Source organism: Gossypium hirsutum, chromosome A13 (assembly GCF_007990345.1).
Source record: "Gossypium hirsutum isolate 1008001.06 chromosome A13, Gossypium_hirsutum_v2.1, whole genome shotgun sequence".
Classification (NCBI taxonomy): Eukaryota; Viridiplantae; Streptophyta; class Magnoliopsida; order Malvales; family Malvaceae; genus Gossypium; species Gossypium hirsutum.
This window is the reverse complement of record NC_053436.1, coordinates 100,630,804-100,649,331: the sequence shown is the minus strand read 5'-3', so window position 1 is coordinate 100,649,331 and position 18,528 is coordinate 100,630,804. Positions and strand designations below refer to the sequence as shown.

The following is an 18,528-nucleotide window of genomic DNA, read 5'->3' as shown; positions in this document are numbered from 1 at the left end:
TTGACTCAAAAGTCTCGTCTACTAATGAGTCAATCATGTCGACACGGTTTACGCTTAAGATTTCGCTTGGATGGCTAATGGCATCGTAAACATTAAATTTCACGATCTCCCCATCAAATTCCATCGTAAGAGTGCCGCTTCAGACATCGATCTTGGTGCTAGCAATACTAAGGAAGGGTCGGCCCAACAGGAGGTCCGAAGATCCAGCAGTGTTGTCCTTCTCCATTTTTATTACTTAGAAATCTGCAGGGAAAATAAGTTCATTAACTTTTACCAAGATGGCCTTGAGGACTCCTTCGGGATGCACAATAGACCTGTCAGCCAATTGAATAATAACACATGTCTTTGTCAAAAAACCCGCGTTAAGTGATTCATAAATAGAATAAGGCATTACATTTATGGAGGCCCCTAAATCACACATAGCCTGTTTAATTCCTAAATGATCAATTTTGCATGGAATAGCGAACATACCCCTATTTTTGCATTTAACCGGCATTTTCTGCTGTAGCACTGTGGAAACATTCTCACCAACACTTACCTTTTCATTACCTATTAGTTTTCGTTTGTTGGGGAAAATCTCTTTGAAGAACTTGGCATACCGTGGAATCTGTCTGATAGCATCTAACAGTGGTAAATTGATCTCGACATTCCTGAATGTATTGAGGATCTTCTTGTCTTCCTTACTTTTCTGACACTAATTTAATCATCCTAGGAATGGAGGTTGGATTTTTGGTAGTGGGGGTTTCGCTGTGTAACGCCCCGTACCCGAGACCGTTACCGGAGTCGAACACGGGGTGTTAACGGACTTAATTCATTTGCTTACACAGTTCATTTTAAAATTTCCAGACAAGCTGGCTAACTGCATCACATTCACTTTAAAAATCATATCTCGAGTTCCAAAACTCGAAAACCGATTCCGTAAATTTTTCCTGAAACTAGACTCATATATCTATCTACAAATTTTTTTCTAGAATTTTTGGTCAATCCAATTAGTACAGTTTATTAGTTAAAGTCTCCCCTGTTTCAGGGTTCGACTACTCTGACCTTCATGCATTATGACTTAGATATCTCCCTGTACAGGGCTGAAATGCTTATGCCATTCATTTCTAATGAAACTAGACTCAACAAGAAATCTGTACATATAAGGAATGACTTCTAATTATCTCTGGTTAATTTATAGTGAATTTCTAAAATCAAAACAGGGAATCCAGAAATTGCTCTGGCCCTGTTTCACGAAAACTTAAACATCTCATAAAATACGGCTCATATGGTCGTTCCGTTTCTTTCATATGAAAATAGACTCATCAAGATTAGATTACATAATTTATTCATTATTTAATTACATTTATACTATTTTTAGTGATTTTTCAAACTTACATCACTGCTACTGTCAGCATCTAGTTTAAGGTAAATTTCTCCTATTTCATAGTTTTCCATGAGTCAACTAGCCATTTGTCATACATAGCACCAAAATGATTGTGATTAACCATTCCAATGGCTAATCATTACCAAGCATTTCCATACCACTCAATGAACAATATACAAAATGATTATAATGCTATGCTCAAAATATGTATAAGCCATTTTCGCATGGCTATCCGAATATATACATTACCAAAAGGTACTTGATTAACAACAAATGTCAGTCCTATACATGCCATTATCAAAGTTCAACTAAAAGAGTACCAAAAGGGCTTTGATAGTGTGGACGACTTCGACTTTGACACTCCCGAGTCCGATAGCTGACGAACAAAATCTATAAAACAGAGAATCAAATCAACGGAATAAGCATTTTAATGCTTAGTAAGTTTAAGTAATTAAATTATTTACGACTAAAGTATAGCGTTCATATGACTAAATGAATAATTGCATATACGCATATTTCCAAAATCACACTTACTTCACGCTTCAACCAGTATATTCTTACACAAGGGATCAAACCTAACTAAGGCCAGAAGTTTGTTAATCAATTGAGCGAATACTATTTAAAAGAAAATAAACTTTCCGATGCATATACGAAACATACCTTATTGTTTGGGTTTTATGAGCGTATTAATTGAAATTATTACAGTAAGATCGCTCATTTCCAAACCCAAGTACCTTCGGGATTTAACCAGATATAGCAAATCGCACAAATGCCTTCGGGACTTAGCCCGGATATAGTAACTCGCACAAATACCTTCGGGACTTAGCCCGGATATAGTCACTAGCACAAAATGCCTTCGGGTCTTAGCCCGGATATCGTCACTAGCGCAAATGCCTTCGGGACTTAACCCGGATATAGTCACTAGCACAAAGTGCCTTCGGGTCTTAGCCCGGATATCATCCGAATAATCATGCACATATATCAATAAATCATAACACATCTATTTTTCATTTTCATTACTAGAACTCAAACACAAGACACTTATCAACCATTACCATTTTCGGCTCAATAGCCACATACAATTAGCATGATCTCTTTACACATTCGGCTACTAGTCATAGTATAAACTAATTACCTCGATATATAATTCAAGTAGAATCATTATATCGTCGTTTATTTGTTATGATTATATGTCATGGCTTAATCAAATCATAAACTAAGTTCCATTACTCAAAGACTTACCTCGAATGTTGTCGAATGACTTCAATGGCTATTCGATTACTTTTTCCTTTCCTTTATCGGACTTAGTTCCCCTTTGCTCTTGAGCTTAATAAAACAAATGAATTTATTCAATTACTTATCCAACTTTACTATATAAAAATATCTATTTATTAAGATTCATTTCAAACTAAATATTAGGCAACCGATCATATATTCTCCCCATAGTGATATTCAAACATTGTAGCCAAAGAATCACAATTATCGAATGTTTAACTATGATCGGACATATGATATTGCCCGTATGTCTTAAGCTAATTACCGAACCTATTGCCTCAATTCATGTACATATCGAATATAGAAATCCTTACTTGAACTATTAGCCAACCTTATCAAATGAACAATTATACTTAAAATACCATATATATGTATATCTACATAAGTGCATAGATACTATGTTACCAACAATTATTTCCTTGCTTAGTAGCCCAACCAATATACAAATTAATTCATACAGTCAAATGAATCAATAATAGACTACCCTTAATCATATCTACCCGTCACATTTACTCTACTTAAACCGAATGAACTTGCACATAAAGTCCTTGGCCGAACCACTCTAAACACAAGTCAACCAAAATCTTAATATTTATCTTGTGTATAACCTTATTTACCTTCCAATAATCATAACAATATCAAACTCCTAATATTTATGTACAAAGGCAAATCTTAATATGATCCAACCTCCAACTCATTCATTTCAATCACTCACACGGCATTTGTTCAATTCATTAGACAAATCTATGTTTGGCCATTGTACTCATGAGCATTAAAATTTATAATTTGACTAACTTAAACCCTTCTCTTCAACAATTCTTCATAAAACATAAAGACTATAACCCAATCTCATCCTTTAATAACTAAAACCGAATGCTCAAACCATCACCAAGATTTCAAAATTTTGACATGGGTTATGTAAGAAATTAGCTAATTAACTAGAAACAAGCTTAAAATTTAAAAAAATCTAACACAATTTACTAACCTCCCTTAGGCTTAAAGTGACCGAAACCTTCTCCTCTTCCTCCCTCAAGTCACGGCAATGGAGGAGCAAGGATGAAACAACTTTGGTTTCTCCTCTCACTCACCTCATGTTTTATTATTCTTAATTCATTATTTTATTTTGTAAACTAAAAATGTTAATAGAAAAATACATATTATCAATAATAGCCCATACCATGGCCGGCCACTACTTATCATAAATGGAAATTTGACATGCAAATCCATCATTTTTACAACATGCATTAATAGATCCTTATAGATTAACCTATCACATTTCAAAAGTGTCACACATAAGTCCTATTAACTAAATTCACATGCAATCGACTAAATCGAAGCTTAAAACTTTCACACATTCATATTCACATATTTTAGACAATAAATATCATATTCAAATACTTCGGTGACTCGGTTTAGCGGTCCCGAAACCACTTTTCGACTAGGGTCAATTTAGGGCTGTCACACGCTGGGACCTATTCATCGTTTTTGAGTTTTTCTTGGGCACTTTCTTGGCCAAGATTTCTGCTAGGAAATGGTTCCAGCACCTTTCCACTTCTCAGCGTTACTGCATTTGCATTTTGTCTCGGGTTTGGTTCTGTTTGCGATGGCAACTTCCCTTGAGAGTTCATCTTCTCAATTGACGTGGTCAATTCTCTTATAGATGCTGCGGTTTTCTGTTGAAAATCAAGCATGTTAGCTGCTAATTTATTGACCAAAGTTTCTAGAGAATTACCTAAATCTCGTGGCTGTTGTGGAACTCGGTTCTGGTATGGTTGGTTATGTCGTGGGTTGGCCCCATAACTTAAGTTAGGGTGATCCCTCCATCCTGGGTTGTAGGTATTTGCGTAAGCGTCGTATCACCTTTGTGGTGGCCCAGGAAAATTTCCCACAGCATCTAAATGAGCCATGGTATCATCATTCAAACTGGGACATGCATCAGTTGTATGTTCAGGGGTAGTACATATTCCGCATAACCGGGTTGTCTTTGCTTTTTCTGCAACAAGAGAATTAAAAATATTAGCAATTCTATCAACTTTCTCTTCTAAGGTTGGATTACTTAGCTGATGAACCCTTCTAGGGGGTTCAGGATTGGCTCGAAATTGCTGAGAATTTGCAGCCGTTGTGGAGATTAAGTCTCTTACTTGTTGTGGAGTCATGTTGACTAACGCTCCTCCATTCGCGGCATCTACCATATTCATCTCCATGGGTTTCAGGCCTTTATAAAAGTACTGGAGCAAAGACTGTTCCGTTATACAGTGTTGTGGGTAACTTGCACACAACTTCTTAAATCACTTCCAATAGTCTTACAGAGTCTCTGCATCTTTTTTCCTTATGCCCACGATTTCTCTTCTTAACTCAGTTGCACATGATGCAGGGAAAAACCTGTTAAGAAATAAGCGAGATAGATCAGCCCAAGTTGTAATGGATCCAAAAGGTAAATAAAATAACCATTCCCTAGTTGAATCTACTAGGGAAAAAGGAAAAGTGTGAAATTTAATTTGATCCTCAGTTACCCCCTGAGGTTTCATACTCAAACAAACCATATGAAATTGTTTTAAATGCTTGTGAGGGTTTTCATTTTGTAACCCACGGAAAGTTAGCAGTAGCTGAATCAATCCTGACTTTAGCTCGAAATCAATATCCATAGTAGGATATGCGATGCATAGTGGCAGTTGTCCCGTCAGCGCTTCGGCCAATTGCTGAATTGTCTGAGCCATAGGTTGAGGTGCTAAATTAGGGTTTACGTCAACCCTAGCATTAAGCACTTCTTCTGGGGAATCGACTTCTACTTTTTCACCTTCAAAAGTCTGAGTAGGGTTTTCGTTAACCCTAGACTCTGCTTCATCGTCGATTCTGATTCCTGGCGGTGGATTACTTTGAGTCCCAACCACCGCTGACTGCTTTTTCTTTAGCTTTGTTTCGTTGCGATTAACTCTCGCAGTCTTTTCAATCTCTGAATCAAACGCAAGAGTTCCTGGAGCAGATCTGGTCATAAGAAACAAAAAAACAAGATTAGTACGTTATCGATCCCCGACAACGGTGGCAAAATTTGATGCGGTCATTAAGAGCACCAAAAATATCCTATTCCCTGTAAAATAATAAAAAAGAACAGTAAAGGGGAAGTAAGGTCGAATCCTCAGGGATCGGATTATACGAATGCTTGTTTCTCAAAATCCTGGGCAGAATCGTGCCCAAGAAAACCTACGTGACAGAAAAAAATAAAATAATAACAGAATTAAAGATTTGATTTGGAAAAAATAAAAAACAGAATCTAAAGTTGACTAAAATTGTGATTACAAAAATAATAAAAATAATAAAGAGAGTTGATGGAAAAGAAATTCTTATTGGTAGATTCCAGCCTCCAGTTGTTTCATTCCGCCTTGGGTTCGATTCTCGGCTTTTAAATGACCCTTCTCAACTCAAGTAAGCCAATTATAGTGGAAGAGGACGCCTACGACCACCAGCTCCAAAGATTAGACTTACGATTTTTAGGGAACTTGACTCTAGCCAGTAATCTATGCTAGATCAACGCTTCTCGTGGCGAATCCCACACCATTTCGTCTCTTTGGCTCGCCAACCTCTGACGCAGTAAGTTAATGAACCGACTATGAAATCCTTCCAAAACATACAAATCAGCCGCCTTTACATATGCTGAAAAGCTTACTTCTTAAGGGCCATGGACGAAAGCGTCAGCCCGTAGTGCGGAGAAACGATGTATACTTGGCGAGAAGGCTAAGTACGGATTCTAGGCCTCAATAACCCTTTTTGGAGAATATTGACAACTTTCGGGTAGATAGGTTTTAGTGGCTCATGATAATGGTGGAAAAAGAAATAAATATAAAAATGGAAAAGAGAATTTTATTGAAAGAAAATATGAAGAAACAAAAGCCTAGACTTTCAGGGGGAGAGTGTTTATAGAAAAAGATGAAAACCAAATAGAGTCACTTCACCCCCTATTTATAGTGCTAGGGAGATAGTCTAATTTAACTTAAATTCTAAAAAGATAAATACATTTAATTAAAGATAATTAAAGATAATTAAAATAAAATACTAAAATTAAATAACCCTAATAGTTATCTTAATATTAATTATCCTAATATAAATAAAATGGAGTCTTATAAAATAAAATCTCTTCTTTTTGCGTTTTTAGTCTTTATGTCTTCCATGCTCGCACTTTTGGCACAATCTTTTTCCTGTGTCGCATATCAGCCCATTGTGTCTCCAAATTCGCACTTTTGTCCCTTATTTTTTCTTTTGCCTCCAAATTAGTCCCTAATCGATAAAAAGACATAAATAGCTCAAATTAGTAGGATCAAGCTTAGAATAAACACATGATTAATACATAAAAATACGTTATTTTGGAGCATTATCATGTTGTCAAATCCTTAAAAACATTGCTGCTCGAATCAGGTGAGGTGCTTAGAGATGTCAGCATATGAAACCGCCACATAAACTGGACGAGAGGGTGGTGGTGGCTGAATCGGTGGGTCCTCGTGCTGTGGGGGGACATCATCAGGAATGTTCTCGTAGGCCTCCTCCTCGGTAGATTGGGTGAGACGATACTGGGGAGGGTAGGTTCCTCGGTGCCTCTCGATCATCCTCATGCTAAGCATGCTCGAGATGCCTTGTGGAAACATATGGCCAATGAGGGTAAGGGATGATTCTTGGGCTGCGGTGTTGAGGAGCCCGAAGTGTCGCGCCAGCCTAGTCACGTAGTGGCCAATGGAGATGACCCCCTTCCGATACCACTCCGTCTGGTGCTAAATCTCAAGGGCGATGAAATAGGCAAGGTCGATGACGTGCCCTTGCGACATGCACCATAAGAAGTAGACGTCGTGGGTGTTGCCGACGCCAGTGCTCTCTCGCCTCCCTGTAATCGTGTGAACTAAAATAGCATGTAAGTACCTCAGGGATGGTGGGTGAACTGATGGCTTGGAGCAGCTAGGATTGTACGAGGCCATGGTAGAGGCCAAAGTGTGCCAGCACTTCGAGGGAGAGAAATCTATGTGGCGATTGAGAGCATGTAGTTCATTCTCCTCCATAAACTCCTCCGTATATAAGCCTAGTGCAGCACCAAATCTGGGACGCTTAGCTAGCGGATTAATCCGCCTAGGCGAAATTGAACCATGCCGGGATCATCGTACCTTGTCATTACGGTCTGAAGATGGAACATTGAGCATAGTTCCATCGTGAGCTCGAGGTATGTCGGCTCGATAATCCTGAAGAACAGCTCTCAAGGGTCAGTGGTTAGGAGAGCCTGAATCACGTCAGCTATCTGAACTTGTTCTATGGCAGCCCAGTCGATGCAGTGGCCCACAATTAAGGGTCAAGCCCGAAGTATTTGGAACAGTTCTTCCTGTGGCCCTCGGGGGAACTGCAAGAGAGGGTGACGGATTTTCACAGTTGGACCCACGGAAGATGACGCTCCCTTCCTCTTCTTCGAGGCTGGTACGGCGGCCTTTTTACCACGTGAGGATGACATGGTACCTGCAATTAGAATCATCGAGTCATCTTAATGAGTGGTCGAAGTAAAAGGACTACAGTTTTCAACTAAAAAGCAGACTCGTCCACAACCGAACATAACTAATATAATAATTTCGTGATCTTATCATTGTATGTAGTAATGGCATGTGTCAGACAAAAGAATGAAGCTTTCCTAACAACATGAAATATATGATAAATAATTGAAAAATGCAAATTTCACGAGAGACATTGGTATGAAAATATCATGAGAATGAGTATGGTAAAATCATGGGTATGAAGCTTTCCTAATCACTTGATTTACATGCAATGTATAATAACTAACTTAAGAATGAAACTAAATGATAAAATAATGAGCAAAATGAAAAATAGTTCAAAAGAAATGAAGATTATGCTAATAATAAGCATTAGTGATAAGTAAAATAGAAGTGAAAGGAGTAAACAAACGCTAAGGGAGAGAGATTGAGCGTTAAAAACAAAGTTGAAGGCTGCGCATGGGCGTGGCAAAGGGCCATGTGGAGTTGCAGCGGCTACGGTTAGGGTTTTTAAATGGAGAAGAAAGTGAATAGTGCAGGGTATTTATAGATTTTGAGGCACACGGCCATTTCACACGCCCGTGTCCCCCAATTTTAGCCCGTGTGATTCGCGAATTTCAAAATTGGGCGCGTTTGACATTTAGTACACGCCCGTGTTCCTTGGGCGCGTGGGTTCACACGGCCGTGTCGTACGACCGTGTCTAGCTTCGTTCGCTTCTCCCATGCCCGTGTGTGTAAGCCCCAGGCCCGTGTTAATTTAACAGGTTCGACCACGGGTGTTAGACATAGACGTGTCTCACGCTCGTGCTAGTTTCTCAGTTTTAACCACGGGTCTTCGACGGCCATGTCACACGGTCGTGGCGTTTAATCATAGCCCGTGTAGGGGAAATCTTTTGCCCCGTTTTCACACGGCCTTACGCACGCCTGTGTGCTTGGCCGTGTCTCGGCGAAAACACCTGTATTCAAGATTTCTATTAGTAAGTTAGGAGTTAAATACCAAAATTTAAAGAAATTAATATTGTTAGTACTTGGGTTGCCTCCCGAGAAGTACTTATTTATAGTTTAAGATTTACTTACCTCTCCGTTGAATAATCATGGTGGTTTGAGGAGTTTATTCTCCTCATTCCTGCTATCAATCTCATCAAAATAAGGTTTTAACCGGGTGTTGTTTACCTTAAAAGTGTCAAACTTGGGATGACCCACCTCAACCGTACCGAATAGAAAAATACTGAGCACCGTAAGAGGGATTTCTTTATTCGGTGTGGTAGTGACAATGTGGGGATCTGTAGCATCTAATAAGACCTTATTACCAACCTTAAGCTGATTTGAAGATGTATCGGGCTCGTTTTGGCATAGTTTTGGTTTGTCGGGTGTTCTTGGTTTGTGCGTCTGCCATTCATCGAGTTCCTCGATTTGTAATCTCCGATCTTCATAAATAGGTTCTCTACTATTGCTTGAGAACTACTCGTGTGCTTCCTTCAGACTCATTTTCTGCAAAGTAGGTGACACCATATTGTTAGTTTTAGTAGAATGGTTTAGATGATCACCTTCAATTCCTGATGTGTTGCTAGAATTGCGAGCTTGAAGGGTGATTGTGTCATCTCCCATTCGGAGTGTGAGTTCACCTGTGCCAACATCAATGATGGTTTTAGCAGTTGCTAAAAAGGACCTTCCTAGATTTAAGGGATTGCTGCTATCCTCTTCTATGTCTAGAACAATAAAGTCAACGAGAAATATAAATTTATCAATTTTAACTAGCATATCTTCAATAATAGCCCTAAGGAATCTTATAGTTTTATCTACTAATTAAATGCTCATCCTAGTCTGTTTGGGTTTCCCGAGACCTAGTTGCTTAAACATTTTGTAAGGCATGACGTTGATACTAGCCCTTAGATCAGCCAATGCATAATTAACATCTAAACTACCAATTAAGCAAGGAATCTTAAAACTCCCTAGGTCTTTTAGTTTGTTGGGTAGTTTATTTTGGAGAATGGTCGAGCAAACTGCGTTCAGCTCTACATGTGATGCCTCATCCAACTTTCGCTTATTTGTTAAAAGCTCCTTTAAAAATTTCATTGTGTTTGGCATCTACGATAGAGCTTCAATAAATGGTAAGTTAATATGTAATTTTTTCAAGAGTTTAAGGAATTTACCAAATTATTCATCTGTGCGGTCTTTCCTTGTCGCGTTGGGGTATGGCACATGAGGTTTTTATTCGATAGACACTGGTTTGTTTTTACTATAATCTACCTCACCTTGACCTTTGCTTACCACAGTTTCTTGCCTCGGTTCTGGTTCAGGCTAAACGACTCCTTCGTCATCTTGGATATTAATTGCGTTGAGCTGTTCCCTTGGGTTGGGTTCAGTATTACTTGGCAAACTACCTTGTGGTCGTTCGGAGATTAGTTTGGAAAGCTAGCCTATCTGAGTTTCGAGCCCTTGGATTGACGCTTGTTGATTTTTAAGTGCTGTCTCAGTGTTCTGAAAACGAGTTTTTGACACTGATATGAATTTTGAGAGCATCTCTTCAAGGGTTGGCTTATTTTTCTTTTGGTAGGGTGGTTGTTGGTAGCCTAGAGGATGTTGTGGTCTTTGATTTCCTTGACTGCCCCACGAGAAATTGGGGTGGTTCCTCCAACCTGCATTATAAGTGTTACTATATGGATTGTTTTGAGGTCGAGGATTATTACCCATGTAATTTAATTGCTCGTATCCATGTTGTAGGCATAAGGTTGATATTCCGAATTGGTTGTTCCACCTCCACTTGCTTCGTACTGCATTACTGGGTGAACCTGTGAAGAACTAAGAAAACAATCAATCTTTTTAGAGAGCATGGTGACCGAATCGACGTTATAAATGCTGGCTGTTTTCGTTGGCTTTGTCCTCATAACTTGCCACTAATAGTTATTCAGTGACATCTCCTCTATAAACTCATAGGCATCTTTTGGTGTTTTATTGTTGATGGTTCCGCCAGCAGCTACGTCAACCATTTGCCGAGTCGAAGGATTCAGACCATTGTGGAATGTTTGTACTTGGAGCCAAAGCGGTAACCCATGGTGAGGGCAGCTTCTCAGTAAGTCCTTGTATCTCTCTCATGCATCATAGAGCGTTTCTAAATCCATCTGCACAAAAGAAGAGATATCATTATGTAATTTAACCATTTTAGCCGGCAGAAAGTATTTTAGTATAAAATTTTCGGTCATTTGTTCCCAAGTAGTAATTGACCCTCGTGGTAACAAGTTCAACCACTGTGTAGCTTTGTTCCTCAATGAAAAAGGAATAACCGAATACGAATGACATCATTAGAAACACCATTAATTTTAAATGTATCGCATAGTTCTAAGAAGTTGGCTAAATGAGCGTTGGGATCCTTATCCTGCAAACCATCAAACTGAACAAATTTTTGTATCATTTGAATAATGTTAGGTTTTAATTCAAAAGTATTTGCAGCTACAACAGGTCTAACTATGCTAGATTTAGTTCCTGTTAAAGAAGGTTTAGCATAATCATACATAGTGCGTGAAGTAGGATTTTGATTACCCGCAATTGCAGGAGGTAGCTGATTGCCTTGGTTTTCAGCCATCTCTTCGATTGAGGGTTGAGTATCATCTTCTTGCTCGTTCTCTGTGTATCTTAAGTTGCGCCTTATTTCTCTTTGATTTCTGCGAATTGTACGATCGATTTCTTCATCAAAAAGTAATGGTCCCGACAGGTTTCTTCTAGTCATAAACTATAAAAACCTGCCAAGAGAAAGAAAAAGTAAATTAATTAGTAATAATAATAATAAAATTAAATTAAATTGCAAAAAAAATAAATGGTTAAAGCAATAAAAATTGAGCGTTCCTAATATTTCAGTTCCCTGGCAACGGCGCCAAAAACTTGATCGCGTTATTTCATGATAGGTTTTAAATATTTATAATTACTCGTTCTTGAACTAACTATTATCGCGATGTAGGCAAGTGTCCCTATCGAACAGTAGTATAGTTTTAGCAAGACTGGATTGTTGAACCCAAAGGAACTAAAAGTACTAGTAATGACTGTCTTTTTATTATCTAGCCTAAGAATAAAGAGGTTTTGTTTTAATTAACTAATTATCTAAACTAAGAACGAATAGAGAAAAGAATTGGGGAATTGCTTTTGGGGAAAATCGATTGACTTAAGACAATACCTAAGGAAAAATCCACCTAGACTTTACTTGTTATTCTGGCTCCGAATCGGATGATTTATTCATTCAACTTGTTCCGTAGAGATCCCTAAGTTATGTTATTATCCCTATTCAAGACTAATAATGTCTAATCCCTAGATTGATTAACCGAGACTGTTCTCTAATTAACACTCTAGGGTTGCATTAACTCGATCTATGGATCCCTTTATTAGGTTTCACCCTAATCCGGCAAAATCTTGTCACCGTATGTCTAGGCGCGCAATCAGTTCCACTTAATTATGAAAAAAGTACTCTTAGATAAGGTCTATTCCTCTTCTGAATAAGAATATGTCTTGAATCAGTATCCTAGGATATCAAAACAAGAATTAAGAACACATAATTAAGAACAAGTTAAATATGTATCATACGATTCAGAAAATAATAACAAGATTCGTCTTAGGTTTCATTCCCCTTAGGTATTTAGGGGTTTTAGTTCATAACTAAATAAGAAAACATCTCAGAAGAATAAAGAATACAAAACATAAAGAAAACCCAAAACTCCTGAAGGGAAATTGAGGAGAGATCTTCAGTCTTAACGATGAATCCAGCTTTCGAGATGGATCAATCGGCTTCCTTGGAGTAATTCGTTACCCCCTTCTCCGTCTCCCTTTTCCTCCTCCTCTAGGGTGTATTTATAGGCTTTGGAATGCCTATGAGCCCTCAAAAATGGCCTTTTTTCGAATTGGACTCAACTTGGGCTCGACAGGGACATGCCCGTGTGCGATTACTTTAGGCTATGTTCGAGCCTCCCAAATTGACACGGTCGTGTGGTCTGCTCGTGTGAATCGTGCTTCGATTCTGCCAAATTGACACGGCCGTGTGGGCTGCAAGATGGTACATAAATATATAAAATTCACATAAAAATTCGGTCCTCTCTTTCTTTCATTTGTTTCTGAATTTTTTTTAGTTATTAAATTTTACATGTATGATCCATTTAGGCCTTTTAAAAATTTAAAAATTTTAAATTAGTAAATATAAAACTACACTTTAGTCCCTTCTAAAAATGATAAAAATTTAATTTAATTTTTTAAAAACTATAAAGATATAAACTATTAAAAATTACAATTTAATTTTAATTCCCTAAATATTTTTTGACTTCGCCCCTATTTACTATGTAAAATAAATTTCTTCAAAATTGACTATTGTAATTATAATGATAGGATGAAGAAAAGGTGATTGGACACGTATCACGAGGTGATAGTCATCTCAATACGGGCAAACATGTCAATCATGAATTCAACGACATAATTGGTTTTTTCCCTTCAATTTACTCTATTTCTTTATTAAAATTTTGAAAGTTGAGTGATTAAATTGAAATCTGAGTGACTGTTTTGTTAGCTACCCCAAAATTGAGGGACAATTGGTATAATTTAAACGACAACTAGGATGCCAACGTGGCCAGTTAAATGACATGTCAACTTTTCGTTACGTCTGTAATGGAAATTGATTAAAAGGATTGTTTTGTTATTTTTTGAAAGTTGAGTGACTGAATTGAAACCTGAGTGACTGTTTTGTCAGCTACCCCAAAGTTGAGTGACAGTTGGTATAATTTACCCTAAAATAAACTTCAAATTTCTACACTTTGGTTCCTATATAAAACATTTCAAACACTTCATTAAGACCAAATACTTGCTATTCTTTTTCTATTATCTCACATCCTTGTGTCATGGCAGCACCTTGCAGCATTCCCCTTAAGTTCACTGTCTGACGTTGTGAACCACAACTTGTTGCTCCTGCTAAGCCTATGCCACGTGAACAAAAACTGTTATCGGACATTGATGATCAAGCGAGTTTGCGGTTTCAAGTTCTGCTAATCAAGTTTTATCAATATGAACCTTCCATGGAAGGAAAAGATCCAGCTGAGGTTATTAGGGAGGCACTTGCACAAACCCTAGTGTGTTATTATCCATTTGCAGGTAGATTAAGAGAAGGGGCTAATGGTAAGCTTATAGTGGATTGCACCGGTGAGGGTGTGATGTTTATAAAAGCCGATGCTGATGTTACACTTGAACAGTTTGGTGAACCACTTCGCCATCCATTCCTTTGCTTCGATGAGCTCCTTTATAATATTCCTGGTTCTGAAGGGATGCTGAATTGCGCATTGCTGTTGATTCAGGTAATAATGTTCCAATTAATTATGCTATATGACAATGTGTATGTGAGAGTTTTTCTTTTTTTTTTTTAAATTCAACAATCTTATCTCTATTGTTGCATTTTTTTGGGTTTCTAAGTTTTGAGATAAACAATATAGGAAAAGAAAAAAAAAGAAAGAGAATAAATTAAAAGAGATTGAATAAAAAAATATCTTTAATTTATGAGTTTTTCATGTGTTTGATTGATGAGAAAACGGGCATGGTTGATGAGAAAAAGTAAATAAAAATTACAAAACTTTAAAAAAAGTATATATAAAAATTTTCTTAAATTTTTTTAAATATTTTTATAATTTTTAGAATTAGATCTAAAACGCTAAATTTGTCATTAGAACAATAAAAAAAAAGCCTATGTTATACTTCCGTTAATAAATTAACAGTAAAAATAACTAAAATATTTAATTTCAAAAAATTAAATTATTAAATAAAAAAATTAATAACTAGGTGAACAAAATGAAACTGTACTTTACCCTTGACATAAAAAAATTTGTAAAACTTACCGTCAAAAGTTTGGGTGACAGAAGTCATATGATATTTAATCTTTTTAATGGAAAATTTATATAATATCTTGGACGGAATTTCACAATTAGATAAATGATTAGTGTTAATTAGTGTACTGAGATCAAGGTGGATTACAATATTTTCACACTCTTATTAAACGTAGTGCTAAGACATTAATTTTAAGTTGAAGTAAACTTGAGATTAGTTTAATTTATCTAATCACTTTTAAGAAGTGACTTTAATATTCAAATCTCAAACATTTTTAGTTCTATATTATACCTAACTACAATCTTTATATAAAAACATTTAAAGTCTTCAAATAAATCTAATCTCGCACTTGTACCAGCAGCATACTTTATTTTGATTTGCCATAATATATCTTGTATAAGAAAAGAAAAACTTAATAACCTATATAATTAGGTGTGTATAGTAAAATATGTATAAAAATTAAAATAAAATTTCGATTTAGTGATAAATTAAATATTTTATTAATGTATTTGGTGTGGATTTATGTCTCTCCGTATGCATGTTTTTATAACTTATTTTAAATACGAAAAAATATTTTTATAATTTTCTTAATTGAGTCTGTGCTCGACCTACTCATTACATCAACTCATTAAATGCTTAAATAATAGTGTGTATATATATACACATACATACTACATTATGACACACTCACGATGTAGGTAAAAAATTATCTAATAAATATATTTATACAAAAAAAATATAGAAAAATTATATAAAAGACAAATAAAGTTTTTGTTGAAATGATAAAATTAAAATATTAAAAGTCGTGATATTTTAAGTTCCAACCCCATCATCTAGATTTTATATGAAAATATAAAAAAAAATTCTAATTTTACGTAGTTGATAAAAAGATACCAACTCAATCAACCCCTTGAAATATAGTGTGTATATATATATATATCCATGTATATGCAGTTGCAAAAATAAAATCCAAAAGAATAATCAAGCATTCTTTTTGAACGGGTGATCATATATATGTGATAGATAAAAGTCAAATAAATTTGATTAAATAAAAATTTATTAGGTGAGTGAAATCTTAAATCAATATAAAATTTATTTAACTTGCTAAATGCTTTTTCTTTTAAAAGAAAATATTTGTAATTAGTGAGATTTCAACTTTAATTTATTCATTTTTGTTAAATATTATAAAATTAAGCCAATAGATATTATATTAATTACATATTTGATAAATTTGAAACATTTTTTAACCAAAAATTATTTGATAAATTTATATTGGAATTTTAAAACTCTACGCATGTCCTCTAAGGATGTAGTAAATGAAAAAGAAATTTTAAATAAATTAGATGGTATAAATTTTAAAATTATACATAAACTTTGATTTAATGTATAATTATATATATGAATTTTAATTTGGTTTAATTATACACATGAAACTCTAATTATGGCTCAAATGTATACTTGAAACTTTAATTTTGATTTAATCATACACATTTAAAAAAATAAATACATCAATTTATTTTTATATTAGATAAATATAATTACTTATGTATGCAATATATAAATATAAAATGATGTTATATCAACAATTGTGTTCATAATTTACAAGAATTGGATCAAACAAAAATTTCATGTATAAAATTGTACAAAATCAAAATTCATACATACAATTACAAATTAAATCATAATTCATGTATAATTTTGGTATTTATCCAACTTAGGCGGACAACACAAATTTAATTGGATGCAATTAATTAGGCTGTGGTGGTTTCGTCTGTCACCATTTATTCCTTTTCCTTTTTCATATTAGTTAATAACCTAACATTTTCTTTTATGAAGTTAATTAACTAGGATTAGTTTATTGCTTAGTAGGTAACGCGGTTGAAATGCGGTGGTTTCATCTTCGCACTCCGTCTCAACCATGTCATGAGTGATGGAGCTGGCCTAGCACAATTCCTTTTTACCCTGGGTGAAATGGCACGAGGCGTAACCACTCACCTGATCTCACCCATTTGGGAAAGACATCTCTTAGATGCTCGACACCCGGCACGAATCATATTTACCCACCGCGAGTATGATGAAATGGAAGCCCCTGTCACCACCCCCATTACCATCTTTCCACTTGACAATCCGATTCAACATTTCTTTTCCTTTAGCTTTGCAGAAGTTTCACTTCTTCGTAGCCTCCTACCTCCCTACCTTCGCCGTTGTACCACATTTGAACTCATAACGGCTTGTTTATGGAGTTGTCGAACCCTTGCTATAAATCTTGACCCTGATGAAGAGGTACGCATGTTATGCGTTGTTAATGCACGCTCTAAATTCAATCCCTCATTCCCATCTGGATATTACGGGAATGTGTTTGTCTTTCCAGCAGCAATAACAACAGTTAAAAGTCTCCATGGGAAACCATTAGGGTATGTAATGGAATTAATAAAACAAGCGAAAGCAAGTGTGACAGAGGAATATGTGAAATCTGTGGCAGCTTTAATGGTGGCTTGGGGTAAACAAATCCATATCCCGAATTTTATTGGTACGTACATGATATCAGATTTAACAAAGGCCGGATTGGAAGATATAGATTTCGGATGGGGTAAGGCTGTGTTTGGAGGGCCAATGATAGCGGTTGGGTTGATAAGCTTGTTAATGCCAACCAAGAATACAAAAGGAGAAGTTGGAAGAGTGGCATTAGTTTGTTTGCCAGCTCCAGCGGTGGAAAGGTTTGCTAAGGAATTGGAGAACCTGTTGAAGCACCAGGCAAGTGAGGGTAAAAAGAGTAAATCAAATTCAATTTCTTCTGCTTTGTAAAAGAAATGGATGAGAAAATAAAGGGAAATAAAGAATTGAATTCAATTGCAGCATTTAGTTCATTTCAATTAGATTTTATTAAATTTACTCCAAGTAGAAATGCTCATAGGTTAGGTTTAGGTCAAGCCTAAACATTATATTATCGTACTTTATATTTTCCTATGTAACACCCCAGATTTTAGAGTTAGAAAATTTGAGGGTTAAAGTAAGGGTCAATGAGTAGGTCGAGTAATTGGATTAGTTTTCACATTTTAATGTTAGAATGGGCTTGTTGGTTTGGTGGTTGGTTGTATGTTAGTTTACTTTGGGGTTTTGGGTTCGAGTCCTCATGTGTGTGTTTGGGGAGTTATTTTTATTAAAGTTTTAAATTTGTTTTAAGTTTTAAAAACTAATTATTTATTTTTATTTTTATTTTTATTTTTATTATAATTTTTTTAGTTTTTTCACGCTCTCCTCTCTTTCAGTATGGTCTCCTTTCCTCCATTCCTAACAATTGTTTTCCTTTGTTTTTCTTTTTTTTCTTTTGAAAAAAATCTATTTTTTGTGGTATCGAAAAACTTCTGTTTCCTTGTCGTCAAGTCGATGTCTGGGTGCTATCCTATTCCTATTTGGTTGTTGCTAATTCATTTGCACTTTTCGTTGACAAAAAATTCAAGTTCGTGTTGTGGTCGTCGACGTGCATTAATTGATTTCTGAGTGTTCTGATCGAATCAGGTGTGGGAT

General features: G+C 35.9%; 1 protein-coding gene and 1 non-coding gene across 2 annotated transcripts; both read left to right on the top strand.

Moving 5' to 3' along the window:
• The first annotated feature begins 11,205 nt into the window (after positions 1–11,205).
• On the top strand, positions 11,206–11,311 carry LOC121213130 (small nucleolar RNA R71). Its single transcript, XR_005908499.1, has one exon. It is a non-coding gene; the product is annotated as a small nucleolar RNA R71 (small nucleolar RNA).
• A 2,701-nt stretch (positions 11,312–14,012) lies between these two features.
• On the top strand, positions 14,013–17,805 carry LOC107894765 (benzyl alcohol O-benzoyltransferase). Its single transcript, XM_041084806.1, has 2 exons — positions 14,013–14,477; positions 16,870–17,805. Exons 1-2 carry the CDS (start codon positions 14,106–14,108, stop codon positions 17,803–17,805), a joined length of 1,308 nt encoding a protein of 435 aa, XP_040940740.1. The 5' UTR covers positions 14,013–14,105.
• The last annotated feature ends 723 nt before the right edge of the window (positions 17,806–18,528 follow it).

Excerpts from the sequence above, each read along its gene's own strand:
- LOC107894765 (XM_041084806.1), top strand. The coding sequence starts at position 14,106 with ATGCCACGTGAACAAAAACTGTTATCGGACATTGATGATCAAGCGAGT. Across the intron at positions 14,478-16,869 it reads GCGCATTGCTGTTGATTCAG|GTAACGCGGTTGAAATGCGG; the intron begins GTAATAATGTTC and ends ATTGCTTAGTAG.